This window comes from Rousettus aegyptiacus, unplaced genomic scaffold, assembly GCF_014176215.1.
Source record: "Rousettus aegyptiacus isolate mRouAeg1 unplaced genomic scaffold, mRouAeg1.p scaffold_m13_p_1, whole genome shotgun sequence".
Classification (NCBI taxonomy): domain Eukaryota; kingdom Metazoa; phylum Chordata; class Mammalia; order Chiroptera; family Pteropodidae; genus Rousettus; species Rousettus aegyptiacus.
Window position 1 is genome coordinate 34,205,752 of NW_023416284.1, and position 18,270 is coordinate 34,224,021.

Below are 18,270 nucleotides of genomic sequence, written 5' to 3' on the forward strand. Positions count from 1 at the left end.
CGATGCCTGGTCTCCGTGTTTTGCAAGAATGCCTCTTTATGCTGGAGAAGCGCTGGACCTTATTTTTCTTTGCAACGGCAATTCTTCCACTCAGGAATTATGCAATTATGCAACTTACTGATGCAAGCTCCGAGAAAACCAAATATAGTATCTCTTGCTGCAAAATTGACGTAGCTTCTTCAGGGAACCAGGACATAAGTCATTGCAGACATTTAAAGCGTAAAAGTTCTTCTGGTTAAATCTACTTTTGTTTTTAAGCTGTGGGTCCAGCGTTTCACCTCAATTTTTCCTCTCTGATGCATAACAGGTCAAAATTTTCCGTCTCTCCTCCTGGGTGGAAACTAATTGAGTCCACTCTGGTAGAGTCCAATAGCGCTTACTTAACGCCTAGTGAAAGACATCTGACAAAGTACAGGCCCAAACAAAAATACACACCTCCTTTATTAGTCTCCCTACGATATTATAGGCACCGACACAATGAGACACTCGGAAGACTGCAAGCTCCAGAATGCAGCGCGGCCACCTGCACCTGCCGGCTTTCTAGTGGGAGGCAAAGAGCACGCTGGGCTTTGTAGTTCGCGAATGCTCTCCCTGGATAGGCTGCTCTAGTGAGGGCCGGCTGTGTCACGTGGGTACTGCTCCCGCCGCCGCCACTGCCGTCGTCTTTCTCTGTCTCGACTGAGGCAGCCATCTTGCTCTTACCGCGTGCTGGTGTTGGAGGACCCTCCCTGCTTCAGGTGAGACCCCCGGCGGTCCCGCCACTCCAAGGGCATATGCCGCTGCGCACGGTCTCCCCCCGCCCTCTTCTTCCGACTCCCGCTAACCGCTCGGGGTGCCACTTCCGCCGTGGCGTGCCAAGTGGGGGCGGAGGCGGCTAGCCTGTCCTGTCGGTTACCGGCGGCGCAGCTGGGGGTCGGCACCTGAGGGAAAGTCCCCAGCACCACCGCCCCTTGTGGGGGCGAGCGGGCCCGCGCTTTGCCACCCAGATCCCGTCCCTGCCTCTGTCCTGTTACTCGTCAATATTCACAACAGCGATGCTGTGAACTTTGAGCTTTATACAGCTTGTCTGTTGTCATCTCATTTGATCTTTCCCTACAGACAGGGAAACTAAGGTTCGCAGCCCCCAGCCCCCTGTGCTTGGGGCCGAATTATGTTGCAGTGCTCTTCACCTCGTAATGGCAGTATTTGTTTACAAGTCGGTCTCGCACTCTGAGACATTGTCTTGCCCATCTTCATAGCCCCAACACGCTGCTTGATGCTTAGTAGGCTGTCAGGAAATTGATAATTGACCGACAGGCACAGTGTTACTAGTGAATGGCGGTTTCCACTTCCGTTCCCACGTTCTTTCACTATACCTTAGATGTCCCCTCGTAAGTGGTAACAATAGTTGCCAGTTTTTAAGTATCTACTGTGAGCTATACCCTGTACTTGATAACTTAACCTTTAACCCTTAAAACAACCCTGAGAAGTGTGTGGTGTTAAACCTTTTCTAATAAGGAACACGAGTTCAGAGAAGTAAAATACCTTTCCGAAACCCTAAGTGTTTGAGCCTTGATCCTTTTGATTCCAAAGTCCGTGTTTCTCCTTAGAGAAACCCCACATAATAAAAAAGTTGAGACTAAAAGTTGAAATTATTTCATCTGTGTAAACGATGTATGTGAAAGTGCCTAACATAATCCTTGGAATTTAGGCACTCAATAAACATTGATTAAAACTTCATTATTTACACCCTTTCTTGATTCCTTGAGAGAAGGGCTGAAAGATTCTAGGATCCCCAGGGAAGAACTCATTAATCATATGGCCTTAGGAAGTTAATTCTCCCTGTTAGGCCTAGGGAGTGACTTCCTTCTGGACCCCCATTGGCAAATCTATTAATTGGGAAAGAAATAAACTTTAATTTGTTTATAATTTATACCTTGCTGCTGCTTGCAGGTATTTGAGATGGCCTTACATACAGGACAATATAGTACAGGTTGGCTGAGGAATAGGAAATTAAACCAGGTGATCTTTAAGGTTTAATCCAGATTCTGAGCTTGATATATCTTCTCTCATAGAATCTAGTCCAATTTCCTACTTGAATTCTACACACCCCAAACTGATAGTAGTCAAAGGACCACCCTTCTTCCTCCCCTACCCCTTTGAGCTTCCAACCTAGCTAAAATGCTTTTTCTCTGAGATACTCTTTGGGAACAAGTTCTCTGTTGTCTTGTCTTAATTACCTGTACTGGAATCTGTTCTTTCATCTATGCATTGATATAAAAAGTTAACTTTGTTGCGTTTGTTTTTAAAGAAGTCAGGAGTCTATCTTGACTTTGCCTCTTCTCTTCCATCTTTTCTCAGGGATTGTCACCTCAAAATGAAGAGTCCCAAAAGGTTTACCCTGTGTCTAGTTCTAGTATTATCACTTAGAACCTATTTTGTAAAAAAAAAAAAAAAAGTCTTTAGGCTTTTTGTTAGTTCATTACACCTTTATGGTCAATTCCTTTGAGAAAAGTGAATATTGGTCCTTTTCTGTGAATATTAAGTGTAGAAATTTGGATTTACATCAGCAAATTTAAGTCTATGGCAAGTTGACATTGGTACACACCTAAGACTATTGATTCTGTACTCTAATCACACTTCCTCCTATAAGAGTGTTTTTAGCTTCTTGAGCATTGGATAGAGTACTAAGCAAAGATTAAGGAATCATAAATTCTCAATGTTATTTGAGAACTGGACTTTCTGTGGCCTTAAAGCAGAGATATATACAGGTTAGTGCCTAAGTATGGTGTCAGAATACAGAATGTTTAGTGCTTATATAATCTTTGATTCTATTTCATCTTTTTTCATCTGAATGATTATAAAGAGGTTAGAGAATTGGCCCAAAAAAAGATTTGTTAACAACCTTGTCCTTTCTTCCATCTCTCAATATCAGTAATGATCTGCTGATCCACAGAACAAGTAAAACAAGACTTTAACATTGGCTTCTTTCTGTATATAGAGTATGGAATTTTATGACCCATTATAAGCTTAAGAATTTTTCTCCCTTAGTAAAACTTACCAGACTAGAATTCATGACTTTATATGTTCTCAGAATTTTCAAAATTAAGATTAGCTGTAAAAAGCTTATATTTAAGAATCTTCTTACCTTCTCCCCACTTCCCCACTCCAGAAAATTTAGTATTATGAAGCAGAAGTATGTTTTTGTCAAATTGTGCAGTGGGGTTTTATCCAGTATGCAAGAATATCTTAACAAGTATGACATACTATATCAGTGCAAGGTATTGTATGAATTCTGTGGAAAGTGCAGAAGCGCTGAATGTCTGAAAATCTGGGTCTGCGTCCCTATTAACATATCATCTGACCTTGAATAGAGGACATGACTAACTCATATCTTGACAGCTAAATGGCCTATTGTTGAATTTCTTTGTCTATTATTATTTTTTTTTGGTCTTCTACTTATGGTTTACAAATACAGAATGTGTTTTGGGAGAAAAAAGTCTACTTAAAGGTTGTTTTAATAACATTTAGTAATAGCTCTCTGCTATAGAGGTCTTTGAGGGAAAAACTGGCCTGCCTACAGAGATTTTATAATGGGTTAGGTTTTACTGAATGTCAGAGTACCAAATTATGCTTTTAAGAAGGGATCTTCAAATAGGTAACTTTGAATCTCATTCTTTTTTCTATTTGTATATTTGACTCCCTTGTGGTATTATTTAATTTGGTTCTTTTAATGTCTGGTTTATGAAACTAGAAAAGTTATTAATATTTATTAAGATTATAGACAATATTAAAATGATCATGGTGGTGATAAATACTGTAAGCTCAGTGAGCCAGAAGGTACTGTTGCATAAACAGTTATTTTATTTTGATAAACAGTGACTTTAACAAATCTGTTTTTCCCCCCTTAGATTTACCAACAGCATGAATCAAGAAAAGTTAGCCAAACTTCAGGCTCAGGTCCGGATAGGGGGCAAGGTGAGTGTGGTGTAAGAAAAATTGACAGGCAAATGTATTATTATCAGATAGAATTGTTATTATTATTTTGGATTTGTGGTCATTGACAATCTAAAATCTTTTCAGTAATCAAGATCAAACCACATTCCAATTTGAAAATAACTTGTCTAAATCTAAAATAGAAAACTACAAGACTTCTCTCTCTAATGGTACAATGAAAATAGCCACCTTTGTTTGAATCCTCTTAACTTATGGTAGTTATGTGACAAGTTATCTACCCTTGTAAAATTTCCATTTCACATCTGCAAAATAGAAGTAATCCTACATAAGATGCTTCTAAAGATTAGAGTACTATTTATAAACTACCTAATATGGTGGCTGGCACAGAGTAGATACTTAATAAATAGTAGCTATGATTATGTTAGACTCACCTGCAGTGCATTCCAGATGTTAAGGTTACCTCTTCTTGACTGGATGCACTTACTGCTACAATTAGGTTTATAAATGGTTTAATTAGAGATGCTCAAGGTGATTGTATATGTTGTTTATTGCTAGGTTTTCCTCCCAAATTCCTTTTTATGTGAACATGAGCATTCTTATTCTACGTATTTTGAAGTCTAAGGAAGAGCTCGTTCTGAGCACCAAAAATCTTTGATTCCCTTTAGCCTTGGCCCCAGGTTCAAGGAGAATATTCTGCCCTTATCTCTGCCCAATATAGCCTTTCCAAAAGGAAAAGCAAGAACAGTGCTTACCTTAGATTTGGGGAGAGGGGTAGGTAGGACACTATGTAGCAGCCCCATTGTGTCATTTTCTTTGATGATGACCATAGCGCCTGGTGATGGGGACAGGAGAAGGTGAAGGGAAGTAATGACTAGTACTTTCTCCCTCGTTCACAGTGATACTGTTCTATAACATTAGAATCATAGTAACACATGTAACTAAAGTAGTCGCATTGTAGCATCGAATATACTATAATGTACCAATGCAAAAACTAGGGACCATAGAATATACCTGAAGAGCTTGATACAGCATATCACTATTATATATATTTTAAACTGGGTGGTTGGTACATTCATTCATTTAACTAATTTGTTGAGCACCTACTGTATGCCAAACATATAGCAGATAAACAAGTCAAGGTTTCCTGCTCTTGACACAGCTTGGAAGAGAGACATGCTCACACACTACAGAATGATAAACTTAAAAAATGAAGTACAGGGGTTCTTGGCATAGGGGAGACAAGTCATCACTGAGCTGAGATTTGGAGAATAAGAATTGATCACCAGGTGAGAGGGTAAAGGTAGGTTGGAAAGGGACTGTCATTCTCATACATGAAAAGGCACAAAGGATGCTGAGATAACATAGTGCTTAAATGGTTTGGTTTAGAGTATATAATGGATAAAGAATCGTAGGAAACCAGGTAATTAGGGGTTGGATTTTAGCCTTATATGCCACACTAGGAGTTTAGGCTTTTATCCTATAGGCAAGGGGGAACTATTGAAAGATTGTAAGGAGGAAGTAACAGTCATTTTTAGAAAAGTAACTCTTGGCAATGTTGAAAATGAAATTAAATAGAAGTTTGCATAGAGGAGAAAATTGAGAGGCTATTGCTATAATATGTGGAACACAGATTTCTGAGTTGGAATTGACTGATGGAATATGCGGGATGAAGGAGAGAGAAAAGAGTCTGAGATGACCTCCATGTTTCTGGCTTTTGAGACCGAATATGTGGTGGTACCGCCAGCTACAAAACTTAGGAATATAGGAAGAATAGTTTGGTAGACTGATAAGCTTACAGACATATTGAAATTTGAGGTGTCTGAGGATCATTTGAATTGACGTATCCAGCAAGCAATTGAGCTATCCCTGAGTCAGGAACATTCACAAATAAATGAGTGTCTATGTAAATAGTCACTTCTAATCCATACTTCAGAAACAATTTCGTTAAATCTCTGCTGCTACTGACAGAGCTTATCCCTCTCTCACCCCCACCCCACCCCAGAGTTGCTGAAACTGAAGCCTCTGTGTGCCCCCAGTAAGGTTGAGTACTACCTCAGGAGCTGCCCAGAGACAGAAATCTCCATGTCTTTTCCCTTTACTCCTGCCAGGTCTCAAAGTTTAGCCCTTAAGACTTAGGCTGCTTTCGTTAGTGTTTCAGTTCTGCTTTAGGTTTCATTTTTGTAAATTGGCCCAGGAATTTTACCCATTATTTTAAATTGTTTTTCAGTGGAAAATATATTTAGAGTTTCAAAGTATCCATTTAGAAATAGGCATTTTCTATCTCAGTAAATAGTATATTTTTTCAACGTCTTTACTCAGGCCAATTCTAAGTATCATTCTGGATTCCCTTTTTCTGCATATCCTGCATCCAATTCTGTTTGTTCTTCTGACATTATGACATCTCCCCATCTCCACTACCACAACCCTCATGTCATCAGGACTGGTATAGTAGCTTCCTGATTGATCTTATTATAGTTCATTTTTCACAGCAACCTCAGTCATTTTTTTAAAATCAGAAATCAGATCAAGTCATCTCTATGCTTAAAACCCTCCAATGGCTTCCTTTTGCAATTGGAATAAAATCCAACTCCTGCCTATGGTATTCTAGACTACATGACCTGGCTCTTGCCTATCTTTCTGATTTCATTTTCCTCCTCCCCTCTCATTGTTTACCCTGCTCTAGCCATACTGGCCTACTTTCTCTCTGGAGACACAATAGTTTCACTCTTGTTTTATTCTGCTTGGATCACTCTTCCCCTGGATCTTCCCATGGGTCTCAACTCATGTCATCTCTTCAGAGGGACCTTCCCTGAATGATCTAATAAAGTAGTGTTTGGCTCCCACCCAATACTCTTTATCATTGTTATTTTTTTTTTTCCCTTAATACTGTTGCCCCATTTGAAATGATCTAATTTGTTTATATATTTATTGACTTTTCTCTCTCACTGTAATGTAAGCCCCTTGAAGAAAGAACTTGATCTTTTTCATTACTGGATTCTAGGCTCTAGAACATTCATATAGTAGGCATTTGATTCTTAATTATGTCATAATCTCCAAAGTTTTAGAATATCTTTAGATTTTATTGTGAGGGGATTGTAGGTACTGTTAAAAAAAAAAAGCATCCCTTATAATGTTTGAAAGTTGTTATAAAGCACACTAAATTGCCATGAAGTTATAAATTATTTTTTATTAGAAAACTTTTGAAACAATGTGTTGAAATAAAGGCTAGGTATTGGATAAAATAAGAACTGGCTAGAACTGACCTTCAAAAATCTGGATTAGGCTGACAAATACAACTCTGAGCAGTCTTACTAATCATTACTATTAAGTCAGCAATTTATGTGGGTTTTAGTTAGGGTACTGTGGATAGGAAAACATGTGATTGCAGTTGCCAGATGCAAGCCATGCTAAACCCTTCTGTTTGATTATTTTTCAGGGTACAGCTCGCAGAAAGAAGAAGGTGGTACATAGAACAGCGACAGCTGATGACAAAAAACTTCAGAGTTCTCTAAAAAAACTGGCTGTGAATAACATAGCTGGTATTGAAGAGGTATGATCACTTTATAAACTGTTAAATTATGTGGACAAAAAGCATATTCACAAATAATTATTTACACTTTTCAAACGTAAAACAGCAGTTTAGAAGAATCTGATATTGTCACTCAGATGTCTTGGTGGACTATAGCTGTTGTATTTGCTTACTGTATAAAATTGGGTGATTGACCAGAAAATGATTTTAGTAGACAGTTAAGGAATTCATCATAGTTTTCAGACTGAAAGTTTTTCACGTATGACAAAATTATGGAACTGATTTTGAATTTTGATGTAAAAATAAAAGACTTTTAAATAATATAGAAATAAACTCCAAGATTTCTTCAAAAAAGGTGGACTTTTTCCCCCCTATTTTCCCACTATTCTACTCTACAAAGTCTTTCTAATTATTACCTTAGCCAAGAAGCTCTAGCAATAGCTTTCCATGGATTGGATTTCATACTAGTCCTCTCTCAAAAATATTCGGTTAAATTTTTTAAAAAATCATTTTTTTTTATATTTTGATGATACTACTTTTCTCAAATATGAAGCCAAATGTTGATATTATTTCAAAAGACACAAGAACAATTATAATAACATTAACTATTTGTGATCCGTTACCATCTAGATCCACTTCTGCCTAAAGATCTCATTTCTGATAGTTACTGATGTTTAAATTTTCAATGCCATAAGTTAGATTGAATTACCATTACTATGTGTGGTACCACCTCACCAAAGAAAGGGGAAGTATTTGCTTGCTTTATGTCGTGTATTATTGAACACCTGCCATACAGAATTATACAGAATTCATTATTTACATTATAGATAAAGAAATCCCCATCAGTGTTTCCATGGACATTGCTTTTTTATATTTTTTTCAGATCTTTTTCCTCTTTCAGATCTTAATGCTGATGTTATTTCCTCTCAGAAGCACTCCTGGTAGCACACATACACATTTTTGCAAAGAAGGGTTAGGTGCCTTTCCTATGTGCCTCATAATGCCCCGTATTTACTTTTATTATGATATTTATTAAACTGAATTATGAATTTCTTTTTGTTAGTATTGCCATTACAGTTTTAACTTTTTGAGGTACCATAGCTCCTGAACATTACACAGAAAATGGTACATAATAGGCAAGTACACACTCTCATTGAGTGCCCCCCTGTGTATGCTGTCTTCCAACCCTCACCAACTAGTTGTCCAGAGGAAATATGCATAAATATCATTAACAATGCAAAGTAACAGCTGTAAAATTAGATAGGGAGGATTTTTATTTTTCTCTCTAAAATGGTTTTTGAGAACTAAGATATTTCTACTTTATATAACGCTTTGCAGATCTAAAATAATTTTGTTTAGGAATACCTAGTATGCTATATATAATCTGGCTTGCTTCAAGCATATTTAATGTTACTCTAAAGTAAAATTTTCTTTCAATTTTTATAAAGAAAGTGATGACACATATTTGGTTTAAAACAGCTATTAGGAGGGGGAAAAAGAAATTTGCATTAAATGTATACATGAAAACATGTACAATTTTCAGAAACGATGTGAAAAAATGTCTTAGATGAAATAACATTAATTACAGTTTTAAAAAAATTTGGGATATTTTAAACTTGTTTCAAAGTACTGAACTCTGAAGAATATACTATCTTTTTATTTTTTGGCAGTTTAAGAAAAGCAGGTAAAAACTTTTGAAAAGAGAAGACACCAGTGCCAAATAATATTACTTTGTTTTCTGTACTTAGACCTTCAAAACATCAAAAAAGTAGAAATTACTCAGTTTGGTGGGTGTGGAGCAGAGAGGCCAGTGGTGGGTTTCAAAAACTTGTTGAATGGACTTTGCCAAGTTCTAATCTTACTTTCAGTATTGGTGATTTTTCCCACTCCCAACGCTTAATTTATGTCCTCTTCAGAAACTTTAAAAACTGAAGGACTGTTTGGATTGAGACAAGCTTCTCTGGTCTTTTATTTATTCATTAGTTTGTTGATTTGATGTAATAGTTATAATAATATGTAGGTTTCTTTTACATATTACCAAAGACAGATAAATCCAAAGCTGTCAAAAAGTAATGGGCAGGGGAGTCTCAGAGACTGGTTCAATACAAAATCAAGTAAATGACCAGGTTTTAGCAAGGAATTCCTAGGTGCACTCCAAGAGTGTAATCCAGGACTGAATTTTTGGAAATGTTTTCTGTTCCGTGACATCTGAAGATACTTGGATGTACTTATTTGGTAATATAGTTGGATATAGTGACTGTTGTCACCTTTCTTCCCCGATAACAGGAATCAACAATAGGAACTGTTCCATTTCTCAGAAAGAGTTGATTTTATAAGAGTTATTTGGTGAAATGTCACCAAAAATCTGAATCTCAAACTCATATGGCCTAGTTGCTGCATAGAATTTTACTATTATAGAGGACAGCTTCTATCTTAACTAGGATATAATTCTGCCTCTATGAAACTTTCCCTATCTTTCTAAGCATAATTAACCTTTTTTTCTGTACTTCCCTGCCCTTAGCTTAAATTGCTCTGCTATTTATTATTACAACTTCATATTGTGGGGTATAATGGTTACTTATTAACCAAATAGTCTGTTTTCAGTAGATTTTAAGAGTCTCGACAACAGGAACCATTTTTATTTATTATTTATAGTATGCCGACTCCCATGTTGAGATGTCTTAAGCCTTTTAAGTTTGAGATACTGGTTAGGAGGAATTATTCTGCAAGAAGTTAGCTGTAGGGAGCTGGAGCTCAGGAGAAAGCTTAGGGCTGGGAATGTAAATTTTGTAATTGTACACCTAAGTTTTATATTTTCCTTTCCCTGGTTATTTTTCCTGAACCATTTGTACAGAAGGGTACCTAGTTACTGGTTAACTCTTACCACAGTTCCTTCTTCCTCCAACTAGAGCCTCAAGTGCTGATGGGTGGACAGCTGAGTTAGAAAAAGAAAAGGGAAACATTATGATCCATCCACCTTATCATTCCAAACCAGTCTTACTTTATCTTGTAATTTCCTGCTTTTTTCTTTTTACTATATTTTTATCGTGGTTAAATATGTGTATGTGTATATATATTCATATATATATAATTTTCCATTTTGATCATGTTAAGTATACAATTTAGTGGCATTAATTATATCACAATATTGTACAACCACCACCACCATTATCTATTTCCGAAATTTTTCATCCCAAACAGCAACTCTATGCCCTTTAGGCAGTTAACTCCCTGTTTCCCTTTCTCTCAGCCCAGATAATGTCTGACCTGTCTGTCTCTGTGGATTTGCCTATTGTAGATATTTTGTATAAGTGGAATCATATATTTGTTCTTCCATGCCAGCTTACTTCACTTAATATAATGTTTTCAAGGTTAATACATGTTGTAGCATGTATCAACTTCACTCCTTTTATAATTGAATAATATTCCATTGTATGGATAATATCACATTTTATCCATTCATCTGTTGATGAACATCTTTTGTTTTAAAAGAGCTTTTTCCTCCCTCAATATAAAAGTATATTGTCATTGTAGAAAATTAAGGTATGTAGAAATTATGAAGAAGATACTAACATTTGATCATAATACCATTACCCAGAAATAACTACTGTTAGTCTTGTATTTCTTTCCCATTTTTGTATGCATATATTTTTATATATGTACATATACATATCTGAGACTAGCTAGGTATACAATTTGGAACCTCCCCCCCAACCCAAATAGCATGTTATACAAATTGTTTTACATTGTTAAAATACTGTTCTTAATCATCAGTCTAGATGTCTACATATATTCCAACATATCATATAACCATAATTTAGCATGTCTTTATTATACATTGTAATGCTTTGATGATAAAAGAATCACATGTTGGACTTTTATGTATATAAATAGTTAGCTTCATCTCTGACTTCCTTCAGATAGATTCTTAGAAATGCAGCTACTGGCTGAAAGAACGTGAACATTTTTAGAACTCTTCATCCATATTGGCAAATGCTTTTCAGAAAGGGTATGCCATTTTATACTATCTACAGCATAGCTGTAGAGAATTCATCTCATCAGGCTCTCGCCACCAGAGTATAATAGAAAATGATCCCAGCATATCATATAGTGTAATGATGGCTGTTAGTGTTAGCTTATATCAATGATAATAGGTTATACTTTATACTAGCCTTTAGCAATAAGCAGGTGCTGAGCTTAGAAGGATTGATTGAGAAAGATACTGACTTATGGGAATATGTGCAAAACCCATAATCCAAAATAAGACATCCCTTAGCCTCACAAAACCCCAGATAGTTATGTGCCTTATTCTTAAAATGTCTGTTATTTCACTCCATTAAGATACAGGAGGAAGGCAATAAAAAATGAATTTTCTGATAAACATTTAAGGTGCTACTATATATAGGAAGCAGTGGCAGTAAATTGATTTTAAGACAACTGTCAATTCTCAGAACTACAGCTACCTGGCTTAGTGGGGACTTGGATCCAAAAAAAAAAAAAAAAAAAAAAAATCACAAAAATTTAAACCTCCTCTCTGAACTGAGAAGGTAGTTGTCGGCAACAGCTATGGTGTCAAGTAGTCAAGTATAACTGCAAGCCTCCTATAGCCATAAAAACATACTGCTGTGTAGAACTAAAGCATCAGATTTGCCAGATAGAAGGCTGCTGTGATTAATGTGTGTGCCTAACTCACAGGCTAGCAAAAGCAGGGGTTTTTAAATTTTTGATAGCAACACAATGGTGCCACCCAGCAGTTGCCTCAGATGACTTAAAATGGCCCTAAATTTTGTAGGACAGTTGGGCTAATTCTGAAAGCTCAGAACAACAGGAAAAGTCAGGCCAAAGATATACTCCAGATGGTTCAGTGCATCGTCAATGGGGGCATTACTAGTGCTGTTTCTAAACCTTGAGGTGACTGCTCATCTAGCATTTTGGAGTTGAGGTCTGACAGTATCTATGATTTTAGAATAAATTGTATAGGAGGTGTCCTTTCATTCAGCAAATTTGAGTGACTTACGTGTTGGACACCTGGGGGATACTAGGTCTAGTAACGTGTGGTCTCTGACCTCAAGATGTTTACCTTCTTGTAAATACAATTATTCTACAGCAATTCTATTTAATTGTAAATCACATGAAGTGCAGAAGGTTTATAAACCGCCTTAAGTTTTCACAGAGAAAGAAGCATCTGACCCAGGACTTGGATAAATGGGAATTTGCAACATGGAGAAGCAGGAAAAGGTTCTTCTAAACAGTTAAAACTGCATGTCTAAATGCACTAGGCAGGAGAGGACAGAATACTTTCTGGTAACTACAAGACATGTCAGTGTTGTTAGAGCAAAAAATAAGAGCAAGAGCACCTGCTGTTTTGTACTGGGGTTTCAAATATGCCTCCTCCAATTGCTCAAGTAGCATCCTTACTTTCAATTACCTGTTAAGTGGAAAAACGTTTTGATATAAAGGGACTGTTTGATTGAAAAGGGGACCTGAATGCTAGTATAATAGCTGGTTTAAATAGTCTTTGTTTACTTGTCTGCTCCTTGTTCTTATACCATCTAAGATTATATGACTTATTTAGACCAAACAAGCAAAATCATTGGAATAAGTGAATATATATATAAAATGTATACAATTTGCTTTGTGAATTTAACAAATTTCTTATCCCTTTTGCCTCTAAAAGAGTAGGGGAAGTGTCTTAACTGAGTAGCCCAACAATTCATCCTTTGATAGTTTCTAATAGCTTGTGTCATTTGCTCAGTAGAGAGGAAGGAATGTTATATTGAAATGAAATATTCTGGCCTTTTTAACTTCTAGTATTTCATTGTATTCTAAAATTAAATTCTCTACCCCTTTCTGGATCTTTTTATTCATGAAGCTACATCTTTTATACAACCCCATTTAAAACAATCTAATAAATTTATTTCTATTTCACAGTCTGAGATGGACTTCATCTTGCTTTTCACACTAAACTCAAACAGCATATTTCATACTACAAAGACCAACATCAAGACATAAAATATGACTTAACATTAAGGCCTTGAAAAAGAAGGTTGAACAGAAGGAAAATTCATGAATTTGTTCTTTTTGGCTCTGTGTGAGCCTCTTATTTATTTTGTAACCAGGAAGATATATATATATACACTGAGATAAATAATTCTCTAGCAAGCTTTCATGGGGCCACAGAACTGAATTTTTACAGGCAAATAACTGTTTTAAGAATGCAAATAACATTGTAGGAAGGAAACCAAAGTCGTGAAACCCAGGTTTGTGTTCTGGTTTTACATATAACCAGCTATTTGTCCTTGGGTACATTGCTTAACCAAGAGCTCTTGTCTTTATTATTTATTTCTTTAACAACAGATTTGATCTAGAAGACCTCTAAGTTCAACAAATAACATGGACAAGATAAAAAACAACAACAAAAGACAAATATGTGGCCTGACTTTTTTGGTACAATATTGATTTCCAATCTGTGATTTGAACGTCTGCAAAATTTAAAAATCTCAGATTCCAATATTTGAGACTCTTTTCATACCTGGAAGTATTATAGAAATCCTTTGTTAAATTATATGGTTTGGTCTTGATTTGGAAAATATAGTCCTACCGTGTCTTTATTCTTTTTCCAGATTAAAATTATGAGATTCTAGGGTAGATCCAGAGCAACATCTAATTTCATCTCTACTATGCTGCCTCCTTCTCAAGCTGTTTCTCTCCAAGATTTTTAGCCACTTTTAATATCGAACTTTTCTAATTTAACTATAATTATCTTCAGAACTTTATAATTTATCTCTTTCTAAAATTAATGTATTTTTAACTCACAATATTTGTTTAGAACAGCTGGATTGAATGCTTACTGTGTGTGATATACATAATAGAACCTCAAGTACAATGCTCGGAGAGGGGAGGGTAGAGAATTGAAGGTGATTTCTCTCAGGAAAAAAATTTGGGAAATTATTTGTGGGGTTTAGTTATAGTTTTCCAGGGGATTTGCCTTTATTTTCTCTGTGTTCCAGGTCTTGCCTGAAATTTAGAAGCCCCTCTCTTCCCTTTCATTTCTGGTGCTGTCAATCAGTGGTAGCGATCACCTCTGAGGAAGAAAAGCCCACTTCCACTAACCATGGAGAACACTTAGAGATGAGCATCTCTGCTTGATTGTGACAAGGGCACTTTTTAGATGGATCATGAAATGCTTCTAAAGAAGCCAAGAATTAACTCTCCTAACCTTTTTATGTAATAAGCATGTTACCACCAAGGCAACTTATCCAGTGGAGTCACCTACATAGTGGAATCACATCATTTACACATTTAACTTACGCACATTCAACTCTACTAAAACACAGAAAACAAGAAAGAAAAATAACATTTTAAATAGCTCATGTTCAAACTTTTCAGTAAGTCCCAGGCAATGGATTAAATCAACCCTGAAACAGTCAGTTCATATTGGTGAAAGCTTTAGAAAGAATGTGAATATGGTTTTAAAAGTTTCCCAGTAATTACTAAAGTATGTTCAGGTGGACAGGCAGGTTGGCTGGGAGAGCTTTTTGACATTTTACAAAGATTATTGAAAGTTATTGAGAAGCAATACTTACGTATTACAGGAACTGACAAAATCTACAAAATGACATGATGAGAACAAGTTGAAATCTTTAAGTTTACTAAACGTTCAAAGGAGTGAAACACCTGATTGGTTACATTTCTGAGTGTTCTTTATGGATTTTCAGTGGTTATTTTTACTATACACTCTTATCTCATTAACAACCCACCCCCTAAGTAAGACGCTACCCACCAAATGGTATCTGTTTTGATAGTATAAATTGAGTAAGATAATGGGTATTTCATTAAGAAGCCAGTTCTTGGCTGATTATTACATTTTTTAAAAATGTGGACATGAACTTTTTTCTCAAAGTAGAAGTCTTTGAATTTTAAATTTAGATTCTTTGACTGTTCTAGTAATTTGTGCCATCTATACCATTTTACTTTGTTGGTAGGGTCTTTTCCCACCCATATGCACAGCTTAGATAATTACTACCTTGCAATTACATAACTACCAAGCAAAAAAACATAACTGGTGAAATTGTTTTTAAAAAGATACTTTTAGTTGTACCTAATATGTGAAGTACATTTTTCTTTCATGCTCTACAGGTAAACATGATTAAAGATGATGGGACAGTTATTCATTTCAACAATCCCAAAGTCCAAGCTTCCCTTTCTGCTAACACCTTTGCAATTACCGGTCATGCAGAAGCCAAACCAATCACAGAAATGCTTCCTGGAATATTAAGTCAACTTGGTGCTGACAGCTTAACAAGTCTTAGGAAGTTAGCCGAACAGTTCCCTCGGCAAGGTTGGTATTTTAATTTAGTACTTCTTTTCCTCCCTGCTTTAATTAAAGAACCTACTGATTTAATAGGTGTCTCATTTTGTACTGGAAGGATTTGCATGTATGTATCTTTTACTTTTATAATGTTACTTGTATGTTTCAGAAATTTTTGATTTTTTTTCTTTAATAATAATGCAATGTGGCATAAGGAATACTTAGATACATTTCGGTAGTAAGATAGAGTGTTGAGAGTAACTACCTAAAGGAAAGTGCCAGGATCTACAGGCCACATTTTATGAACAATTTGATACTCACTTCTGACTAATGACAAGAACATAGTGTTACCACAGAACTACATTTTAAATATTGTCGATTGTACTCTAGATGCAGCAACCATATGTTCTGAATTTCCAAGATAGTTCTGGTTGCAAGTGTGCCTTGTCACCCCTAAAAATCAGAGCCTATTATTTCAGTGCTTGTACTACATAGATGTATACTTTCTTATACCAAAAGAGATGGAAAAAATCTTGACTATTGATTTTTTTTATTTGGAAAATAAATTAACAAAATGTCTTTTTATTCAAACTAATCTGAAGTACCCTGTTTTGCATATAAATTTTACCATCACTGCCCATTGAAATTGCCAGCTGTATTTAGTATATAGCTAATGAAGTTAAAGTTTTATTGGTTTTAGTATTAAATAAAAAATATGGCGTTAGATTAGACAATATTTAGCTTTTTTCTGAAAAACTATGTTATATTTACACAGGAGAAAAGGATATAACAGTAATAAATGTGCCTGTAGACATCTTTGTTCCCAATGACTAACCTTGAAACAAACTTTTCATAGTGTTGGATAGCAAAGCACCAAAACCAGAAGATATTGATGAGGAGGATGATGACGTTCCAGGTAAGTCACATTTCTTTAATTTTAAGATTTTTAGCATTTTGCTTATCTCATTTAATTAATTGTATAATGACTTACAGCTTTTTTTGGTTGATGTTGAGCTCTCGAGTTTAAATTGATTCACAATGATGTGAATATGAGCTAACGACAAAGAACTTTTAAAAGCCCTCCCACTTAGAACTTAGGATAAGAAATTGTCACACAAAGCTCTGCATTTAGGAAATTTGGAATCACTGTGATTATAAATTTTTATAGTTATTATTAAAACATTTCTGTGGGAATTTCAATTGACATGTGAAAATGCTGTTTACCTTAGTAGTTTGCATAGACAAAAAAAGACTAACATTTCCTTAGGATTACTGTTTTAAGCAGATAAATGAAGCATTGATAGTAAAATGCCGCCAATTCATTTCTTCCTCTTTTCCTGTATATTTTCAGGCTAATTTTAGTAGCAATGGTTTTGTTTTATTGAGGTTAGAAGTTAGGAATCTTATTTACCTCTTTTTTTGGTATCTTTAATTCATTTACTTTTTTTTCAGATCTCGTGGAAAATTTTGATGAGGCATCAAAAAATGAAGCTAACTAAAATCTTTTCTGGTTTTTGGAAGCTGGCATGGACTAGATTTAACAAATCAGCTATGTGGTTCCAAAGTTTCACAGACACGGAGAACATCAACTGTTACTAGTTCAGTAATATAAATATTTTGTATATTAATAATGCTGTTTGTTCAGCATTTTTCGGTCATTTGATTTTGCATTTTGCACTTCCTCCCAGGATCTGTTCTTTTGGTCAAAATACGAAGTAATGGTGCAGTTTGAGGGTATTTTGATTTTTGATTCTTGGCTTTTTGTTTCATTTTTTTGTTTGGGTATTTTTGGTGTATGTACGTTTATGTATGCGTGTGGGTATGTGTGTATACAGTGGAGAGCAAATTGGAAAACAGTTCTATTTATCCTCCTTCCCCCAGTAGAAATAAAACAAATCTTTACATTTGTTACTTTTATTTTTTTCTATGAATGTACAGAATTAATGAAAAGTGAGTCTCTTGGATTTCAAATCTGAGGAGATTTTATCCTTGGAGGTTTGGTTTTAATTTGCTCAGTTAACATTTTTTATACATTTCTCTAGGTTTAAAAGGTTTTGAGATATATTCACCAGCTTCATGCTGGTGTAAATGGGTAGCATATCTTTGGTGCAGTTGCCTTAGACTCACTTACCTAGTCAGACCCAGAAGAATTTCTTCTAGTTTTCTTCCTAAATGTCCTTTTTCCTCTCTTTTTGGTCTCCAAATGGCCCAGTCAGCCTTTGGTAATGCTCTTCCTCATCTTTCACCTAGCCTCAGAAGAATGTTCTCCATACTGAGTTACGTGAGTGCCTAATCCCTCTTTTTGTAAGACTTTATTCCCTCATCTTGAGGAATAACAGCTCCGTCTTCAACTTTTTATTTCCCCCTTGATTTTATAGTTCGGTAGATTTCAAACTGGAAGAGCTAGCATGTGCTTGCTAAATAATTTTATGCCAGCCTTATCCTGTATCCTAGCTGTTCTTAATAGCAGGTGCAAAATGCCTCTTTTTCAGCA

The 18,270-nt window shown here is 35.7% G+C and overlaps 1 protein-coding gene and 1 pseudogene across 2 annotated transcripts; one reads left to right on the forward strand and one right to left on the reverse strand.

Moving 5' to 3' along the window:
* Positions 1-382: 382 nt before the first annotated feature.
* Positions 383-1,236, reverse strand: LOC107497900 (annotated as a pseudogene).
* BTF3L4 (basic transcription factor 3 like 4) lies at positions 629-17,687 on the forward strand. Of its 2 annotated transcripts, none has more exons than XM_016120326.2 (6): positions 629-737; positions 3,891-3,957; positions 7,373-7,486; positions 15,605-15,806; positions 16,633-16,692; positions 17,229-17,687. In XM_016120326.2, the coding sequence occupies exons 2-6, from the start codon at positions 3,904-3,906 to the stop codon at positions 17,273-17,275; spliced, it is 477 nt and encodes a 158-aa protein (XP_015975812.1). In that variant the 5' UTR covers positions 629-737; positions 3,891-3,903; the 3' UTR covers positions 17,276-17,687. The 2 variants fall into 2 exon arrangements, with proteins under 2 accessions (XP_015975812.1, XP_036089822.1); XM_036233929.1 differs by lacking the exon at positions 629-737 and adding an exon at positions 2,726-2,750.
* Positions 17,688-18,270: the final 583 nt, after the last annotated feature.